Here is a 19903-nt window from a genome sequence, read left to right on the forward strand (position 1 = left end):
TATTTGTGACATATTAATCTAGAATTGACAAAGCACTGAAACATGCAGTCACGTACAGCCCTAGACTGGCCTGGAGACACACTGGATGACATAACTTTTCCATCTGTAACATCTATTATACTGTGCTGTGGGGTCTGTCTTTGAAAGATGGTGCTCAGCAGTACACAAATCTATGGGGAAATGGGGAAGTATAACAGATAAATGGTTTCATTCATATTTTTCAAGAAATTATGCTCTCTTGTGCAGGTTTGGAGACATATTTTCAAGCACATTCCTTCTCAGGTAACTGGATAAAGAGTCAATGCTAAACTGCATTGAAGTTAACCTCCTGGAGACCTCTGCAAGATCTCAGTGTACATGTGGTATATTAAAACGAACAAATGCACACACAAGCCATGCTTAAAGCAAGAGCCAGCACACCCCATTTCTCACCTGCAGTTCCAGAGAGTTCCACACTTAAGGTTTGTTCAATAGTCTTGTTCTCAAATGGGGAACCCTTGGGATCACTGGAAGACAGGGCACATTTATAAAAACAAGCTGAAATGGAGTTGCTGTAGCCAAAATCTATTGAACCCCCCTCCCTTTTATAAATGTTTGCACTTTTTAGTACTTACTTTGGTGACTCGGGCGTCAATGGAAGTGATAAACTTGTTGGTTTGGCTAAAGGGAAAAACAAAGCGATTATGGAATATTTAAGCACTCCAGAACATATACTAAAAAGATTTATTTTTATTTTGGAGCTGGAATCTCATGTTAGTAAGCTAAGGCTGAGCTCTGATGACAGTCCAATGGCCATTTCAGTGTATCTATCTTAGCTAAATAAGTAAAGGAGATCCATCCTGATTCCTTATTACTGGTACCAAAAAGGCACATAAATTTTAGCAATGATTTACATCAATTACTATGCCTCTGAAATACAGTACACAACCCAAATGCCAAGAACCTTTCAGAACATGAGTAGTTAAAAATCAATGAAGAACTCTACAGGATACACTGTGAAAATGTGATTTCTCTCAGAATTAATTTAAACTACAGTTCACGTTTTGTTTGGAAACAGGAGCAGCAGAATAACTATGAAGTAACAGAACGTTATGAATATTCAGTTAATTTTACTTCTACAATATACAATTTTATATATAGCACTGAGAATAGGTTGTTTCTATGAGGCCAGAGTCCAACCAGTTATAGTCCAAATCTCTGCAAATTAGCCTGCAAACTATGACAAGCCACGGTCATAGTCACAGATGGTTAAATTGGGGTTGAAGCTCTTGGCACTATAATCCCAACATACACAAAAAAAAAGCCTTAGCTATAAAAATACACGTCTGTGTAGCTTTTATTCATGCAAACTTGTATTTTCCCAAAGCAAGCCAAGAACTAGGATGCCGTAATACAGCTAAGATTCCTTTAATTGCCAGAGAAATGTTTAAAAATTAAAATAATATTACTTGCAAATTTTACTTTTCAGAAGTAAGATTGATGTTTAAACGCAGAGAGCGTTGTACCAAGAGCAACAGCAGGGGATCTCTTTGGCAGATTAATTACTTAAGACAAAATGTTCCCCTTGAACACTCCTGCACTGCAGATCTTTTGTCCAGAGTGTCACTACTGCATTATTTCGTATTCACTCCAGGCTTGAAGCTCCCATCAACATTAAAAGGATTTTATATGCAAATTGATTACTTTTATAAGCTCTAGAGCATTCCTGAAGTAATACTGCATTTATTTTTTTTTAAATTAACTCAATTCTCAAGAGCTGCATATTGTTTCCCCTCCTTCCCATATGAAAGTTAGAAATGGAAGCTCAGGTGTTCACCTCGGGTTCACCTTCCTCAGAAGTCACTGCCAGAGTGAGGAGATGCACCTCAACGAGTTATTTGTCTGATCCAGCACTGCTGCTAATTTGTGCATAAGACAAGTGCCATAAGACTGAATGTAACCTGACACATTTCTGTGTATATTTTATATACATTAGGGATAGTAATGTTTGCCATTGGCTACCTAGAGGTAAAACTGGCTTAAAAAAAATCAAATAGACAGACCTTACAGTAGGGTGCTGGAATAAAGTTTTATACAAAGGCTTACACGTCTTTCTACAGGATAAAGAAGAAATTGATTAAGCAATTCAGGCTTTCTAAGGAAGTTGAACATGTAAGAGGTATTTAAGATTCTAAAAAGTCTCAGTCTAGCTCTTGTTAGTCCCAGAGAACAGTCCTACATAAGAATACATATAAAATCCTGCAGCACTGAGGTACAGAGCAAACCTGCTACAGATGGTCACAGAACCAAGGCATTATCTCATATTGCTTCATTTTAGGCAGATATCAATGAGCTCTCCCACCGACAAATTCACATACCAAAACACCCATCAGTTTATTTATTGCTAGGCAAGGGCTTGACCAAACAGTATTCCTGCAAAGGAGTCATCCCCACATACAGCTATTGAGAGTGTAAACATTTAGTCAAGACACTATCATTTTCCATGGTGTCTATTAGAGTTTCAAGGTCTACTGTAGTGTGTTTTTTTCTTATTAAAAAGGGTTCACATGAAGTTGCTTGTCCCTGTAAATTGAAAACATTCAGGTTCAAAAGAACTAAGTTTCCTCATGGGCAAATTTCAGTACAAAACCACAGATGATCTTTGGCATGAATGGGTTTGTGGACATTCCCGTGGGTTTGCAATATGTTTGCAACCCTAAAGGAAAATACCGTTTGACTTATCCTTCCTGAGCTTTCCCTAACTTTGAAAGAAAATATGAGACCCTGATTATTTTTTAAAACAGAAGGAGCCAATTTTCTTGTACTTTTGATTAAATGTATGAACAAATGACTGCAGGTCTGCAAATATCAGTTAAATTTGCAAGGTTGATTCTGCATGAATTGACTGTCCAAGCTGAAAGCATTATATTCTTGTATTTATATTATATGCAAATCCATTGATACTGAAGTCATATATTGGTGCATGAGGCAAATTTGATGAAAAAACAACATTTCAGAACCCTGTAAATTAAACTGCAGGAACTAAAGAAGAGAGTAATTTCCCTCTGCCTGCAATTTCACCTGCAATACCACTACAGTCACAGTCATCTGTTAAAACAGTGGTAATTTAGTGATATGTCCCTTTGGTCTTCCCTCACCTCTCCTTCTCTGCAGCTTCCATAACCCAATGTGCCCTGCTTCTTTGCACTGAACCTATAAAGTTGCCTCAGATGGGGAAAAAATGCAGTTCTGATCTGAACAGGAAGATTTAATTTGTATTTGTGTGTGTGTGCACATACTTCTATGCATGTGTGTAATACATGTGCATATAGCATGTTACACATGATATACCTTATCCCTGTAACACCCAACGGTGTTAACAAAGCTCCTGTAACTTTTGGCACGTCTTTGTTTCAGTACCATTGTAGTAAGAAACACAGGTTTTACATGAACAGTTCAGTCTGGATTTTGCTGTGAAGCAGACTGCTGAGGCCATCCAGAAGGAGTGGCAGTTGGCATCCAAAAAGCTGTAGGGGCAGTCGGATTTCCTTCTTACAATAAACACCGTTCGGAGAATTCGAGATCACAATGGGGAAAACTATACTTAGGATGTCAGAATGTACAGCTGCAAGAAGGGTGGGAAGGGAAGATCATTTTAATGAAGTTTGCTTACACTTCATAGTAAAGAGGGAAAGATTAAATTTGATCAGGCTGAAAATGCAGGGAGGGGGGGAAGAAAATGAAAAAACATATACAGTTGTTGCTTTAAAAATATCACAAAAACACCTTCCGGGTCATACCTTGATCTCTGTTGCAGCCAGATAACTCCTATTGGCCTTAGTGGAGTCATCCAGTATTTGCACTGATGTGACTGAGATAGGCACCTGGCCTTCTAGATGCCAGGCTAATACATGTATGTAGATATATTTTAAAGTTACAGTAACTTAAAAAAAGCTCCCTTTGGGCTGCTAAGCTTTTACAGCTTTCCTTTATCTCAGGAAAACAGGCATGGGAAGAGGGGGAGAGAAAGCAAGAGAGGGGGCTTTAAGTTCTTGCATCTCTGTCATAGATGTTGCTTGTAATATAGGCCAATTCTTTATGCGTTGAGGGATACTAAAAGTCAACACAAGTGTTTAGTGTTGTCCATAAAGAATCTAGAAAGAGAGAGAAAGATCAGGATAGCAGCTAAACTTTCAACTATTTACAAAATAAAAATACAAACCAGCATCCTAACTTTAACAGGAATGACACATTTATTGCTTTCTCTGTAGCAGTGAGAGCACTATTTATTGTCTCTTAAGGACTATGTGGCAGGTTAACAATGGCTTCAGTTTTACCCTAGCAAAAAAGAAAGCAGCTCACTAATGAACTGGCCTGCCCAGCTTGTTTAGGGGTATAATGATTTCTTAGTGGTACGGTACTCTCTGTATAAGTATCTCTGGCTAGCTGAGTATGTTAACATGTGGTATTTGTTAAACTTGTTTCCCCAAGATTCTTTTTCTGAGGCTAGGCACAATGGAGACAGGATTAAACTGTTTAAAAGCTAAATCTAGCTAACTCTAACTTTCTTATACTGTTTCAAAATTCACCCCACGCAGAAGAGACGTTGGATTTACAATCCTAATCCAAAGAACATAAGAGGTATTGAGGGTATTCACAGCCGTGGTACTTCAGCTCCCCTGTGTTACTGCTAGTACCAACGTTGTGTTCCATGGTCCCACACTTACCTTGCAGATGATTTGTCTGAGACTGCAGATGAGGCTTCCTTTTGGAAGTGCATTTCTCTCTGCTGCTGTTCCTGTTCTCTGCTGGTTTGGTCTGAGGAGGGTCATCATTCGTAGTCAGATATTTGAGAAGTTCAGAGCAGGGACGTCTTTGAGGCTTTTGCTGTTGACAAATGCTCTTCGCTTTATTGCTCCATGAATTCTCAGTCTTAAAAACAGGATGTAATAAATAAAAGGAAGTAAAATAAAAGAAAAAAAAGCTAAAATTAGTGAGTTGAACCTTATCAGAATGGATATAGGTTTTCTGAAGAGATGAGATTTTCAATGAAGTGTTCAGTCTAAGTGTACTAGATCTATGAGCTGTGAATAACTGTTTGCAGAACAAGGAAAGAAAATTACATTTAAAATTCCTAAATGACATTTATGCAGCTTTTTATTTCATTTCTCCTACATTTCAATGTTCCTACTCAGCAACATGTAACTAACAAGACCCTACAGCATCTTTACTGTGAACAAAAAAATAAGCTGGTTTAAACCTTAATTTGCTGCTGATTGCTTGAGCCCAGTATTCACAACTCTCTTAAGTACCCCTAAACGCTCTGTTTTCAGTTACAGTGAATGGCAAGACAAACATTGTTTAATACTGCCTGTTAACAGAATTATGTCAGAGCCCCCATTCTATCCAATTAATGGCTAATATACATTTTTTTGCCAAGAATCCAGTGTCATTTTTCTTAGCTCAGACAGCTGGTAAAATGGCAGTCCTGCATCCTGGAGTCACTCATAAACAACACCAGCCCATCAGCAAATATTATTGTAGCCCCTACTACTCTCTGTATCAATACAGTAGGCCAGAGTAACAGACGGTGGGACTACAACTGCCAAAAGAAAAAGCATAAATGAAATATTCAGAGCATAAACGAGCTCAGGTGATTTTCTGGCACCCAGTCTATAATCTGTTCACTTCTTTTAAAAGCAGTTGCAGGATAGTAGGCAGATTAAAACAATACATACATGTCTACTGCTTGCTTCGCTGCTGAAAGCATAGAAGACCTTGTTATACTTTATCTTTCTTTTTACCTTATTACAAAGATTAAGTTTGTACCTTAACAACCACAGGGCTTGTTCTGATCCTGTGATTAGTGTTTGCATGGTTTTGTGTGCTGAGACCACTGCATTCATTGTAATTTAGCTGAGTGTTGGCTGGAGCCAGCAAGAGCTTCTTAAGCTACAAACACATCAGGAAAAGGGAGGTGGAAGGAAAAGAGTAAAGTTAGGCATCTTTACAGATTAAAATGATTTATCTACATTTCTGCATAGTTAACTTAAAGTTAGCTATATCAATTCGGCAAGCAAAGTACAATACAACAGAAAGCAGGGCTTGATATTCCCCCAGAGCAAAAAGGTTTAATTTTATTCTGGCTTGGCAGCATATTTCTGCTTCCTTTACTGCAGTATACTGCAGGGCAAGCAGAAATGACGGGTTTTGGATTTCTGAATCCATGGCAAAATGAAATTCTCAGCGATCTGTTTGACCGAAAAGGCCTCTGATCTAGACAGAGACCTTAACTTTAACAGACTAATGGATACAGTGTCAAGTTGCAGGTATCTGGCTCTGCTCTCACAGAAGCCAATGATACAGGGCTTTCAGCAGATACAGAATCACACCTCAAATTGGTTTTACTGAGTAAAATGCACATAAGGTTTCACACACATCCTCACCCAGGGTTCAGTTTTGCCCCGATTAGCACTAAGCTGGTGCTTCTTGGTCAAATCAACGTTAAGGACATAAAATTAGCCCCACATCCCGCCAGACTCAATGGGCCTTTCTTCACAGGTCACCAAAAGTGACGTCTAAATATACATACAAAAAACAGCCCCAAGAAATGAAATATGTATTAAAACCATTACCCTGATTTATCTGAGCAGAATGATAAGCAAAAGTGTCAGCCATTAGCACAAGAATCTCAAAAACAATCTCTTCAACACACTTGTTGAACAGATTGACTATACTGGTGGGTTGTTTTTCCCTACTTCATTTTCAGTTCTTTACTTGTTTTTCCTTTCCAGTCTAAATTAAAAGTCCAGACCTTACTGTGACTACATCATACCCATGCAGCGGGTAGCCAGAGGCACATCCAATTCCTGTTAAACAGTAGGAAGGGTTCTTACTAGAGACGGCTCTTCTGCCTCCTGAGTTGGAGGGGTGCCGTCGGGCATTGGCGAAGGGCTAGTGGCATTTTCGTTGGTCACATCTCCATCTGTCAGTGCATCAAATGAAGGCAATCCATCTTCATCCACAGGGATGCTGTCCAGTGTTTCAGTGAGAACGGCTAGCAAGTTTGCCTCGCTCTCTTCATCTATCTTCTGTGGGAGGGGACAAAACAAAAAGCAGAACCAGGTGAGAAAAGGATCAAGTTGATGCCTCTGAATGTCAAAAAGCATTCGAAACTTAGTTAAACCAACTCTTGAAGCAGTAACTTGAAACAGAATCTCAGAAGATGTAATAATAATGCAGATGCAATAAAATGATCCATCTCTGCATTCAAGAGAAATCTTTTTGCACTTGCAGTGTTTGCTCTGGTTTACTTTTCTTCCACAATTCTTTTATTTTTTAATCAGGTGTTAACAACGGTAAGAAATCACTCAGGGATTATATTACAGGATGCACCCAAGCTGCTGACACCTAATGATGGTGTCAGCCCAGGCTGTCTCTTTCTTTCTAACACTGAACACCAGCTAATTGACCTGACAAAATTACAAGAACCAGAGAATAAGACAGTTAATCAGAAGACCAAAAGGAAACACAAGCGAAATTTGGAAAACATTGTTCACATACGTGTCCCCATGTAAGGAAGAAAGGGTTTCCCTTTCATATTTCTGGAAATCCTTGCTCCAAACGAACAACTTCCCATTCCTGAGCCATCAGGGCTCATACTGTAAATGGCAGGCTCTTTGGGTTTCTTTTAAATAAATGTATTAGGCAGGTTGTCTTTGAAGTTGTCCTTTCGAGTTATGTCATTTGAGTGCTCATTGTAACTATTGTATGCATTTATCTAATTCAGACTGCAATTATAAAAAGTAGATTAATTCCTAATCAGATGTGGCTGTAATGTTAATTTGTATTAGATATCTTATTTCAGCAAAAAGACTTCTTTTTTGTCAAATCGAGTAAATTTAAATGCCTTCTGATTTTTTAATGAAATATAGTCCTTACTGTGTATTAAGGTACAGATTTTTTAGAGCACCATGAGTTCTGAGGAGTAGAATCATGTGAAAATCATTATATTTATTTTTCAGAAAGATTGGAAATTGATCTTGACATATCAATTATCTAGGATTCCTAGGCTGATCCTAGTGCTATTAAAGTAAATGAAAAGCCTTTCACTGGTATCAAATGGGGAGTTTTTCCACCAGCTTCAGAGTGGCTCATCACATTCCAGGTTCACTCTGTGACGAGATTTCAGCTAAGTTCAAGTCTCACAGTTTAAAACTGAGCTAGCAAGGAATGCACAAGGTAAGAGGAACAAACCCAAGAAGCTATAAAAGTCAGCAAGGAGACATTGTCAGTCACACCTCAGAAAAAAGTAATAAAAAAACATCAAGGGAATCTGTGTATTCCCTTAGCAGGACTTTTTCAGTAATTCTTTAATCTACCAGACTCTGAACAGAGATGCTCATAAACCACATAGATAATTGCTCCTGCCAAACTTCTCTGCCAAATCATACCTCATGGCTTCTTACAGAAAAACTCTGTCTTCGAGCTAGAAAGCTACAGCAAAACACAAACTGGTCTGGCACTTACAGCATCGTCCCCAAGAAACAAATAAACACTCAGGCAAAGCTAATGCTAAGGAGAAGCATTTACTTAATAGGCCAAAAGGGGCTTGGTCACTGAGAAAGAGTCCAAGTTCCTGTATCTGGTGATTTCCATCACCCTAAGCAGACACATGCACAGTGATCATTCAGTGTTCAGAGGACAGAAATAAGCGGGGGGAGCCACTTTGCAAATGAAACCATGCTCCAAATCCAACTTTTCACTGCCACTTTTTGAGAGGAAAATTATGGTGTCACTTCTAGAAAAATACAAAAAGGCATTATCGGGGGAAAAAAAGTACTTTGCAATGTAACAAAGCACTGGCTTTTTTTCCCAATGGTATTTTAAGTCCCTTGCAGGTGGGGGTATGAATGGTGCAGAGAGCCAGCCCTCAGCCCTGGGGTGGCTGTGGAGGGGACTGGCTGCCTAACCCCAAACCCCAAACCAGGAACTTCTCCAGCAAGTCTAGCTGGTGGGGCGCACTGCTGAGCCTTGCAGCTTATAAACCTGACAACAAACCTGGAAGTGTTCCTATTTCTAATTGGGAATGCCTTCTTTAATAATAGCATGCCAGAAGAAACCCTGATATTTGCTTTTAGCTGCTCAGCTCTTGTGCTTTAAACAGACATTCAAGCACACTGACATTCAAGAACAGAAAGTTGAGTGGACACCAGTCCTCATCACAGCAATTTCAATTAGTTTTGTACAAGTTTCAACATTCAAACACCCCAGAGAAAGCAGAGGATGTGACAAAGAGGACTCTCTTAAACAATTAATGTCACTTTCCATTATTGCTTCAGTCCCAATTTACAGAGCAAATAAATCAAAGTCACCACAGATGAAACACACTAGCTGGCTAACACATGTCCATTCACAAACGACATGGCAGCAGGAACACATTAGTCAAGAAAATGACATTGCTAGATAACCTTTTAAAGGTTTAACTATGCTATTGCTCCTAATTGTTCTAAATTACTGTTTATAAAGAAACACAATTATTAGATACAGCAGAAATAGTGCTGATGGAAGATGCAGAGGCAGAGATGGCCAAGTACATCAATGTCTGAGCAATAATCACTGAAGCAGCAGCTTTCTGCTTTGCTATTGCAACCTGAGTCTTGGTGTTGACAGCACTGGGGAGAAGCAAGCCACGGCCAAATGCAGGCTCTTTCACGGTTTCAGCACTGCCACTGCATAAGTTCACATTTCAGACTGGCATCCAACCTGCTCATCACACAGGCTCAGTGCATCAAGACAAGCTGAGCACCTTCAATGTCCACCGAGGTCAAAGGATGTGCTGCGTGCTCCAGGAACTCACTCCACCATGTCCCTAACTTCCAAGCAGAGACACACTGAAAAGGGTTTTCTTTTGTCTAAAGGAGGAGAACCTAAGCATTTAGACCACCTAAATGAACTACAGGTTGTAAGGAAAAGGGGTGGAGGACAATTTTGAACATAAAGCTGCCCAGCAAATACATACAGTTATCAAACACTTACGAAAACAATTTGTAATTATTCCATCTTGCTAACTAATGGGTCTTTTTAATACAGAAGCAGTTATGCATCACTTCCCAGACATATTGTATGAACTTCTCAACATCCTTGGTTGTCAGTTTAACACAAAGATATCAGAGACAGAGGTTTTTTGACCCCTGTAAACCTTCACCCTGCTGAAGGAGGCAAGGAGCCCAAGTACGTCACTGAATGCATGTGCTTCCACATTTCTGACAGCAAAAATTTCTAGTGTATCCATAATGGCATTAGCTCTGAAAGGAAGTAAGATTTGGCACTGGTGTTACTATGGTTGGGTGAATGCAATGGGGAAGACTAGCTAGTGCTAAGGACTGGCTGTAAGCTGCCAGGACACAAACCAGTCCTCAAAAATGGGTGATCCAGGAGCCTAAAAATGGTGGAAAAAACCCTGTGCTTTTCTCTAATGCTTGCTCTTTGCTCTAATGCTTTAATATTTCTACAGCACTAAAAATAATTCTCTGTCTGAAAACACTTTATTAGTTGTGTAACAATCTTATTCTAATTGGGTTTCTGCCTTCAGTAAAATGTCTCCAGAGATATTCTCTCTTTGGCCAGTGAAAAGCTATATGAAATGAGTTGATAATTTACCCACACAAAGGTATTTAAATCCTCTACCCCTGATAATTCCTTCTCTTTTGCTTATTCTGTCTACTGATGGAGATGGTTCACCTCACGCTTAGCACTTTATGTCTGTAATACCTGTTACTTGTCAGCAATCCCACTGCAAAGGCCAAAGACTGAGCTGGAATGGAGACTCAGCCACCTTGTCCTTCACATGCATCCCTATAGGGTGCGTATACTGAGAAATGTTGTAATTTTTCCTTACTATTTTCTTCCTTTAAAAAATTTACAAAAAGTTTTAATGCCACTGTCACTACCATCACCAATCCCTTCTTGGAAACCTTGAGGCCAGTGCGCAGATGTCCTGACGTGGGACTCTCCTGTAGCTCTCCCATAGTCAGGACTAGTACGCTGACTCACTCCAGAAAAGGCTCAATCCCATAATTTAGAAAATCTTTTCCAAATGTTCATAGTACCTCCAATGTCTTCCCTCTGGTTGATTTCCCCCCGCCTAATTTGAGATTATTACATGCACAGCTTTTTGTTACTGTATCTCAGGGAGTGAGATCAGCTAATGAATGATGCTCTGAAAATTCTTTTCTGATAATCTGAACAGTGCAGATTATATTGAAAGATTTGTTCATGACTCATGCTGAAAGACCAGGGTCCAAACTATGTGTTTAATCCACAGCCCTAAGGAGCTGGGAACAGTGGAAGCTTGCCACATCTTCGTAAAAAGCCCAGGAAACTTTGGGACAGATCCACAGCTGGTAGAAGCTGTCACTGCTCCAGCAGCCCAGCCTGGTAAGCAACTCAGAGCAGCCAGTTGTACCCCTCAACACACAAGGGATAGCCATTTCAACGTATCGACTCATTTGTCCTCAGTAGCCTAAGATCCATTCATAGCACAATTAACAAAGAAATTAAAAGATTTTCCTCCAGCTGAAAATATCTGAGAGATCTAAAAATACTAATACATTATGGCACTACTTTCCAAAGCACAAAAATTACTTGTGAGCACATCTGGGACTTCCAACAGATTTGATTCCTTATGACACATTTTGGAATAAGAACATCCTTAAGATTCACACCACTAGGAGAAATGAAGGGTACAGATTTGCACTTTTTTGTACATAGGGATGCACCAAAAGCCCAGTAACATCATGCCAGGGCTGAGAATCTCCCGTCAACAAACATGCGGGAGTAGGGGCAGATGGTGTCTCAGCCCTGGCCCCTCAAACCAAGCCTTCCCACCTGAGGATAGGAAGCCACAAGCTGGGCAGAAGCACAGGGAAGGTAGGAGGAGGGAAGGGATTAGAATGCAGGCTGGTCTTCCTGCTCCTGACAGTGAAAAATGAGAGCTGATGTCAGGGACAGTGAAAGGGAAGAATTATAGTCCAAGTTTTGCCTCTTCTGAAGCAGAAGGAGCCAACCTGCCACAGCACTGGCACATATAGTGCTGCCATGGTGATTTTGCAGCCTTCTCAATATGTTGTCCAAAGGAAGTACCTCCTTCTCAAGTCAGAGCTGGCCATACCTGGCACTGTTTTCTCCCAAGGCCAAAGAAGAATCAGTGGTCCAAATGGAGAACCACTTCTTCCACCCTACCTGCTCACAACCAGTCCAATGCCATTATATATTTTGAGAAGTATTTCAGTTTTTATTTTACTGCTCAACTGCTTGCAAATCCTTATGCATCCTGCTCTGTCCTACAGTAAAAATACACATGATGCATTTGCATTAGAACGTTTTTCCAAGGTCTGTTAGTCTGGTCCCCAAGAGACACTCCTATAATTGAAATGCTTAAGTCCAGAGCTATCAATTATCTTTAAAAACAAAATGGAGTCCCACTAGGAGAAAATTACAGCCAGGTTTCTTTATATGTAGTAGAAATAAGGGGATTAATTATCATCACCCCTGTGCAAATGCCTTTAGGGCATGGGAAGGAAAGAAGTTATCTCTTCTTGAAGGAGAAAGCTATACTCACACTTCTCATATGCACCTGTAGGCAAAGACCACTTGAATCCTGAAGGAGGCATCCCGAGCTTGCCTTCTGATTTTGGCAGTCCCATTGCCCAGTATATGGACCACGTATATGCATCTCCTGGGTAGGACCAATCACATCACTGTATTTATGCAACAGCTTTACTCCAGATGGATTTCTGGAGGTATTGTATCAACCTGAAGCAATATGCTGTGCCATCCCACTCTGCCTCCAAACAATGTTAAATAAATAGTGTAATTATACACAATGCAGGTACTGCAATACTTCCAGAGGCAGGTCCCTGGAGTGGAACGAACTCCTGGCATAGCTACGAGAGACAGTACAGCACAGCAGGAACGACCTGTGAAAGGTCTGCAGGCTGAAGGAAATGGGAGCACCTGCAGCATTGATTTCTCCCCTCCCTCCTCCAGGGTATAACAACATTAATGTAACAATTTATTATTATTCATATACTCAACATGGTGTAAATTCCTAGTCTTGAAAAGTCATCACGTTCAATCTTGGTAACTGATCTCAGGTTACTTTCTCTCTGAGAGACAAAACTCATCAAATTTCTGTCAAGTGTCTGCAATTAAAGTATCACAACACAAAACCATGGCACAGGCCATTTGCAAATACGTTTTTCTTTAAGACTGTGCCCTTCATAACCTGAAGTAATGCTGCCATAGCTCCTGTGAGACGGACTCATTTTTCAGGTGAAAAATCTAACCTTTCTGCTCTAAGCTAAACATTTCAGTGTAAAAGAGCTTAGTGAACATTCTTCTACCACAAAGTCACTTGTTCTTATTGCTTCTAATGAGCTGTTGCACTTCAGAAGTTTCTACTAAACTGAAGAGATACCGATTCATTTTTTCATCTCACAATCTGAGGATCCAGCTAGCAACCTGTAACTTGTTCTACATCTTCTGAGCAAAATTCATTCATGTTTAGCAAACCATTGCAATTTCATTTGTGTAAACTGTATTTTTCTCTTCTATGATAGTAATCTTTGATTCTGGGAAAAGGCAAAATAAAAAATCACCTGAGAACAAGCTATCGTGCCACTGACTGTGTTAAAGGGACCAATGATAAGATATTGCTGTGCTAGAATCAGTGTACCGGTGGTAGACCCAATATCAAAAATTTATGGTAATTGAAACCACAGAATCTTTGGAAATGCAGTCAATTTGACTCAGTATCAAAAGGTCACTCTATTCAATTTATACTTGATGCTGAGCACAATATTGAGAAAACGCCTGAAAGCAAATCATCTTATCAGCAGTTTGGGCCTCAACATTTACTGACTACATAGGCTAATTTGCTGATTACTGAATAAATGCATTTCCTATGTTTTGGGCTGGTTTAGCTCACCAGAGGGGCTTTTTAACTTGTACAGTACTTGACACTGTAAAAGTATTACCAAACCTCTTACCAGGAACTGCATGTCTGTAACACTGAGGCACACCGTGAACAAATTCCGATGCTGCCTTGCCCAGTGCCAGCTAAGACCACCTGGTCTTCATGGGTCAGGAACTGCAGCAGAAGACCCAACATGTCTTGTCTGGCCTGCAGCATGCTAGGTCAGGGCAGAGCTGCACATCAAAGCAAAACTCTACCTACATCTAAGAACAGGGGAAGGACAGAAGTGCAAAAGAAAGAAAGAGCTTGATGAAGAGACACATAAGAAAGGCTGGGAGTTTCCATGCACCAGATGACCAGCGAAGTAAAGGAGGACATGAAGTTTTCTTGCTGCCAGCACTAGTGGGAAAGTGTGGGTGAGGTGCTGCTGGTAAGGGGGGACACAGGATGGTCAGCCTGACCACACAAGTAGATCACTGCCTGTGTGTGGGAGGTTACACAGCCTGCCCTCTCAGCCTGGAGCAGCACACAGTGCCTCACACCCATCCTCCCTTCCCCTTTTGCACACAATCCTTCATGCACGTGATAAAGTCCTGAGCAACAACCCAGACGGTGATTCGTAATTATTATTACACACCTAAACCACACAGGAGGGTAGAGAGTTACAGTTCCGAAGCAAGGGTCCCAATCCAGATGAGCTCTGACAGGGAATGGGTATTGCAAAAACAGAGAAGCAGGGGATGGGGGGAAGGCTAGATGCTAGAGTGTAAGACAGGGACGACATCTGGGACTCTCCCCATTGCAGAGCTTTTAGCAACGGCGTCAGCAGTATTTCAGTCCAAATATTCAAACACTGCTTGCTCAGATTTATTTATTTACTTGATTTATGGTGCATGCCCACACTAATCTGTCTGTGCACTGACAAAATTTTTCAACATTCATGTACCTTTGTAAGACAGCATGGCGTGTTCTGGGGAAAAAAAGGCTACATATAGTTTGCAGTGATTATTTCACACATGTAATTGATGTAAACCCTTCTTTTTCTTCTTGATAATGACAGACATCTCTAAAAAAATGCACTTGTGTGGTAGCATAGACCCCCCCTTTGCAAATTATGAAGCATAATCTTGCGGCTTTTGTTCATTCTGTGTTTCAGTGTTGCATTTGCTTTGGCTTTAATTATACTGGATGTGTCAGGATGTCTATCATAATCCCTACTTCTTTCTAGAGATTTATGACTCTACACAAATATAAATTTCAGGGTAAAATTATATACAATATAGCAGAGAAGCATTTACATGCATTTTTTAATTCTGTTCAATTATGCAGAGACTGGGTTTTGCACGAACGGAGCACACACTCAAACCCTCCTTTTTAAACCACAAAATATGACACTTCTATCTGGTGCTTTTACTGTTAGAAAATTGGAATTTAATTTGACCAGGAAATTAGCATTTGTAAGGAATGAAGTTCATTAAATGCTTTTTATAGTGTTTTAATTTTTTAGCATGTTCAGCTTCATCAAACCTACTGCCATGCCTGTTGAACAGGTACAACAAACACAAGTCATGTCTCACAGGAAGAAAAACACCAGTTTTTCTTAGACCTGCAGTGTGAAAGGATCACTAATACATCTGGGCTACTTATCAACTTTTATTGTGTTCTAACTGGATGGCTGCCATCTGGTCTGAGGTGTCTAAAAGACTTTATTCAGACATGACACAAAAACTTGTTTACAAGGCTAAAGATGAATTTCTCTATTTGTTTTACCTATGTAACTATACTCTTGCCTTTAAGTATCACAGCAATGGCTCCATCTCCTCCTGGTGTGTACCAGCAGATGTGTTGAGTGACACACATTTAGAGAGGTGGTTTAGTTAGATAAAACAAACAGATAGTAGGCATTAGCCCTAAAAAAAACCTGAGGAAATCACCACAAAAAGGAAAAAAAAATACCTTTAGGTATGTACACTCTACTCTTAATGAGCTAAAAAAGTTTCAGAAAACCTCAGCAGCGTTCTTGTATCTGAGGAGATGCTCAGCTGAGAGAATACCCTAAGTACCACTACTGTGAGCATCCTAGGCTGAAAGCAGTAAAAGGCTCCATTACAAAGAAGCACCAAGTAGGAATGCGGAGATGTCACAGAAAGGAAGGTGCTAACAGGTACAATGTTTAACACAGCACAGATCACAGGTGCATTTTGCCAGGCTTTTCAGTTCACTTTTACAGTCCCATGAAAACAAAATGTAAGCTTGTCCCAGCAGGCAAATAAGCCCTTGCCTAAAAAAACAGTGATGCTCTTCAGGAGGAGGAGAGGTGTCTGAATTTTCCGCCAGTTAAACATGTGGATTCATTTAGATGCCTCATAATATCCTTAACTATGTATTTCCTTGATTTGTCACTAGGTGATAAGGCTTTAATGCTCTTTCAATGCAATTTTGTGTATGCGAATAGAATCATAAACTAGAGATGGTGACTTTAAAACAGAAAACATTAAAAGAAAATAAAGATCAGAGAAGAGCTATCTGTTGCAAAGCCTCCTCTAGAGAACATCCACTGTTGGATTGTTTCTATATTTCCTGGAACTCACTGGTCTTCACAGATACCATTGATGAAATGGAGTTGATGCTAAAATGTATAACTAATTTGCTAATTTACACTAAAGCCACTCTGTTCATTTACCTTCAATCAGCCTAGAAGAGTTATGTAACACATGCATACTGGGATGCACACTACAGTTCCCACTGCAGTTGCCCCTCTTCTATTTATTTCTTAGTCAAAACTGAATGTATTGCTCATTCTCTGCTCATCTTTTAACAATGTGTATTCCGGATCACCAGTCCTCCACCTGTATGATGAAAAGGCTGTCTTTTTCTTTGCAAGGTACTGATGTTAACCAGTCCCTTTTTCATCAGAAATGGTGAAAATCAACGTGGGCAACATTTTTGCCTTCTTTAGAAAAGATCCATAATAGGCAGTCAAGTCCAGCGGTACTTATCAATGCACTAAATATCATTATTAATTAGGCCATAAGTTCCTTTAGGCAGCAACTGTAATTTTCTTATGTGTTCACACAGCCCTTCCACAACAGTGTCCTGATTTACAATTGGGTTTGAGATGCTGCCACAGCACCTGTAATAAATAATTTGGGGTACTTTTATTTAATCCTGCTAGTAGCCAAAAGAAAAGGAACTTGGGCCCAGATGTTCAGCTGCTGTAAATTAAGGCCTCTCAACAGGTTTTAACAGAGCTATGCAGATTTACACTAGCTGGGGACCTGGTCCTCTGTTCTTCAGGTACATTGATGATCAAGCTGAGAGCAGCAGCTCCTGCATAGTGTATCTGCAGCAGCATGTCCTGGGACTATCAGCAGTCCAGCCAGAGGCCAGTAAGGTCTAATTCTTCCTCCTTATCAAGTCAGTTTAGCTCTTAAACACTACATTGATACAACTAATGTAAGTTTAAAAGTGGCTTGAGTTCATCTTGCCTACAGTGTGGTAGATGCTGCGCTCACATTCCTTACTGGAAATGTACTGATGTATTTGTTCATGTCAAGTGCATCTTCAATTTAAGTTATCCCTACTGAAGTTAACACAGGTTATAATTTGAGACTATGCAGCTGCTAGGTGCACAGCCAAAATCCCATGGGATGTGCCTAATGTGGGGAATAGTAAGTAAATTGATGCCATTTGACTACTAAAGCAGAGGTGGGAGACTGCAGATCACTGGCTTTAACACAGCCCATGCTTTCCTGACTCAGATGGCCTCCCTTTGTAAGAAGATACTTTGCCCTGCTCTATCAGCACCCAAAATGAGGAAGAGGAACAGAGCTGTTGACTGGAAGCCCAAGATGAAAGAGCTACACTCCTGATCCAGTGCCCTGGGAAGAGAAAAACCATTGAAGTAACACTTCTGGGGACAGAAGGCTGGAGCTGCTACCACTAACCCAGGCAGCACAACCTCTGTTTCTCCCTGTTTCAGACAGGACAGGTTTCTGTGCCCAAGTCTTGCTAAACTGGCTGGGATTAGTGGGTTCGACCACTCATGTTTAGGTAGCAATAAAATCTTGTTTTGTAAACATATGTACGGATCACACACACACACACACCATGGGGAAAGGTGGGGTGAGGAAAGGAGAGAGAGGAAGAGGAAGGGGGGAGAAAAGAAGGTAAACACAGTTGCACTTCCCCCACCTGCACATTAGGGGGACAAACCATAATTTCCAAAAAAAAAAGAAAATCTATCTGTGAGTATTGCAAAGTTTTATCCACCAGAAGCACCAAACCACCAGTGTGCAATGAGCACTGCAGCATTTTATGGCTGCATATGGACTTGCCCCCTATTTCAAAAGAAAAGGGTTCCCCAAACCCCAGTGGCGGCAGCACGGGGAGTGTAACACCAACCCCAGCTTGAGTTCCCTTGGATTAGAGCAGCAAAACCCAAGCATCACCCAGGGAAGTCAACGGAGTTAAACCAGGACAGATTAAGTGTAATTGAGAAGCAAATCAGGCCCTTTATGCCTGCCCTTTCTTCCCTGAGAAAAATTACATATATTCCTTTTTCCTCAGACACACCAACAGCAACAGCGTAAACTGCCCCGACTGGGTTTCACCAGTGGCAATGAAGAAATGTTTATTTCCTTAGGCTGGGTCTATGAAATCTTCCTTTCACTCCTGTGCTTCTGTGATTTCCAAACAGCCATAAGCCTGACATTTTGGTCTCTGACAAGCCGTGTCTAATAGTGGGACATTTGGAAAAAAAAATCTATACGAAGAAAGCTCTTAGGACAAGATATGCTGAACATTTGTACCACAAATGGTTTGTTTTAGCTATCTCTTTGCCTCCTGTAAGACGGAAATCAGACAGCTTACTGGCTTAGCTTGTTAGGCCAGGTTAAAGGGATGCAGTGCTGAAAGGCTCTTACGGAAGCTTACCCTTGGACTAAAAATAGCAGGCACTAGAGAATTATCTTAAATACTACCAAACTTGTTCTGCACTGTGAATGCAGATAACTGTAATATGTTTCCATTTTTGGTAGTTTTAGAGCTTTTTAAAGTTCTGCTCGCTTTAGCTGACTATTTAATTAGTTTCCGATTCTATTTGCCGCTATTTCTCTCAGAGATATAGCCTGAGGGGTACTTTGCCTATGAATCCTTTGTATTTAGCAGCATTGCAACTGTTAACATCTAATGAGCTGTTGGATTTGCCAAACACTGGGTATAGGTACAAACACTTCTTTGAAATATAAATGTTTAACACATAGAAAATAGCAAATCAAAAGATACTGTAACACAGCGTCGTCACTCTCTCATTGCGTGTGTCATCAAGAGAGTAAAAATAAAAAACGGCTTTACTACATTTAGTTCTGAAATTCCAAAATGCATATCTGAGAGAGACATTTTTAGCTCACTGCCTGGGACCTTATAAGAAAATTAAATTATTTTTGGTATCATAAGGGGACTTGCACATACGGGCAAGGCTACACGGTCTGACATGGTTCCCTGCCAGCTGAACTGCAGAGCTGTCAGTGTTTTCTTAGGGGTAAAACTGCAAGACTCTACAGTCTTTAATGAAGCCACCTCATCTTTAAAACATACAAAATTTTTGAGGCTGCAAGTGGTTCTCTTTACATAGTCTTAAGCAAGATTGATCTGTCTATCTGCTCTTCACTGAAAACCATAAGAAGGTATCAAACCAAGGAAATCCCAAAGCAAAGCACAAATGTTCTCCATCTTTACATATATTTTACTTGTGCTACAGTCAGTCTGAAAGACACCACCTCAGGAATCAGTCACACAGTGTAAGATCCCTGTTGCTATTGTTGCCCTCACTCTCCTCACCTCTGCAGGTAACACCACTGTGGGTACTTGCTGTGTGATCTCAAATAAGGAATATTGCAAGATTCAAGCAGGAAGTGCCTCCACATACTGACTCCTGCCCACTAC

General features: G+C 40.3%; 1 protein-coding gene across 1 annotated transcript in view; it reads right to left on the minus strand.

Annotated features, from left to right (window-relative positions):
• PPARGC1A (PPARG coactivator 1 alpha) overlaps nt 1-19903 on the minus strand; it is a 63609-nt gene that overhangs the window by 23110 nt on the left and 20596 nt on the right. Inside the window, exons 3-7 of the mRNA XM_005148455.3 lie at nt 6876-7070; nt 5809-5931; nt 4707-4911; nt 615-660; nt 433-506 (exon numbers count right to left, since the gene is read on the minus strand). Coding sequence (XP_005148512.1) covers nt 433-506; nt 615-660; nt 4707-4911; nt 5809-5931; nt 6876-7070 — 643 coding nt within the window. The remainder of the gene's footprint in view (nt 1-432; nt 507-614; nt 661-4706; nt 4912-5808; nt 5932-6875; nt 7071-19903) is intronic.

This window comes from Melopsittacus undulatus, chromosome 7 (genome assembly GCF_012275295.1).
Source record: "Melopsittacus undulatus isolate bMelUnd1 chromosome 7, bMelUnd1.mat.Z, whole genome shotgun sequence".
Classification (NCBI taxonomy): Eukaryota; Metazoa; Chordata; class Aves; order Psittaciformes; family Psittaculidae; genus Melopsittacus; species Melopsittacus undulatus.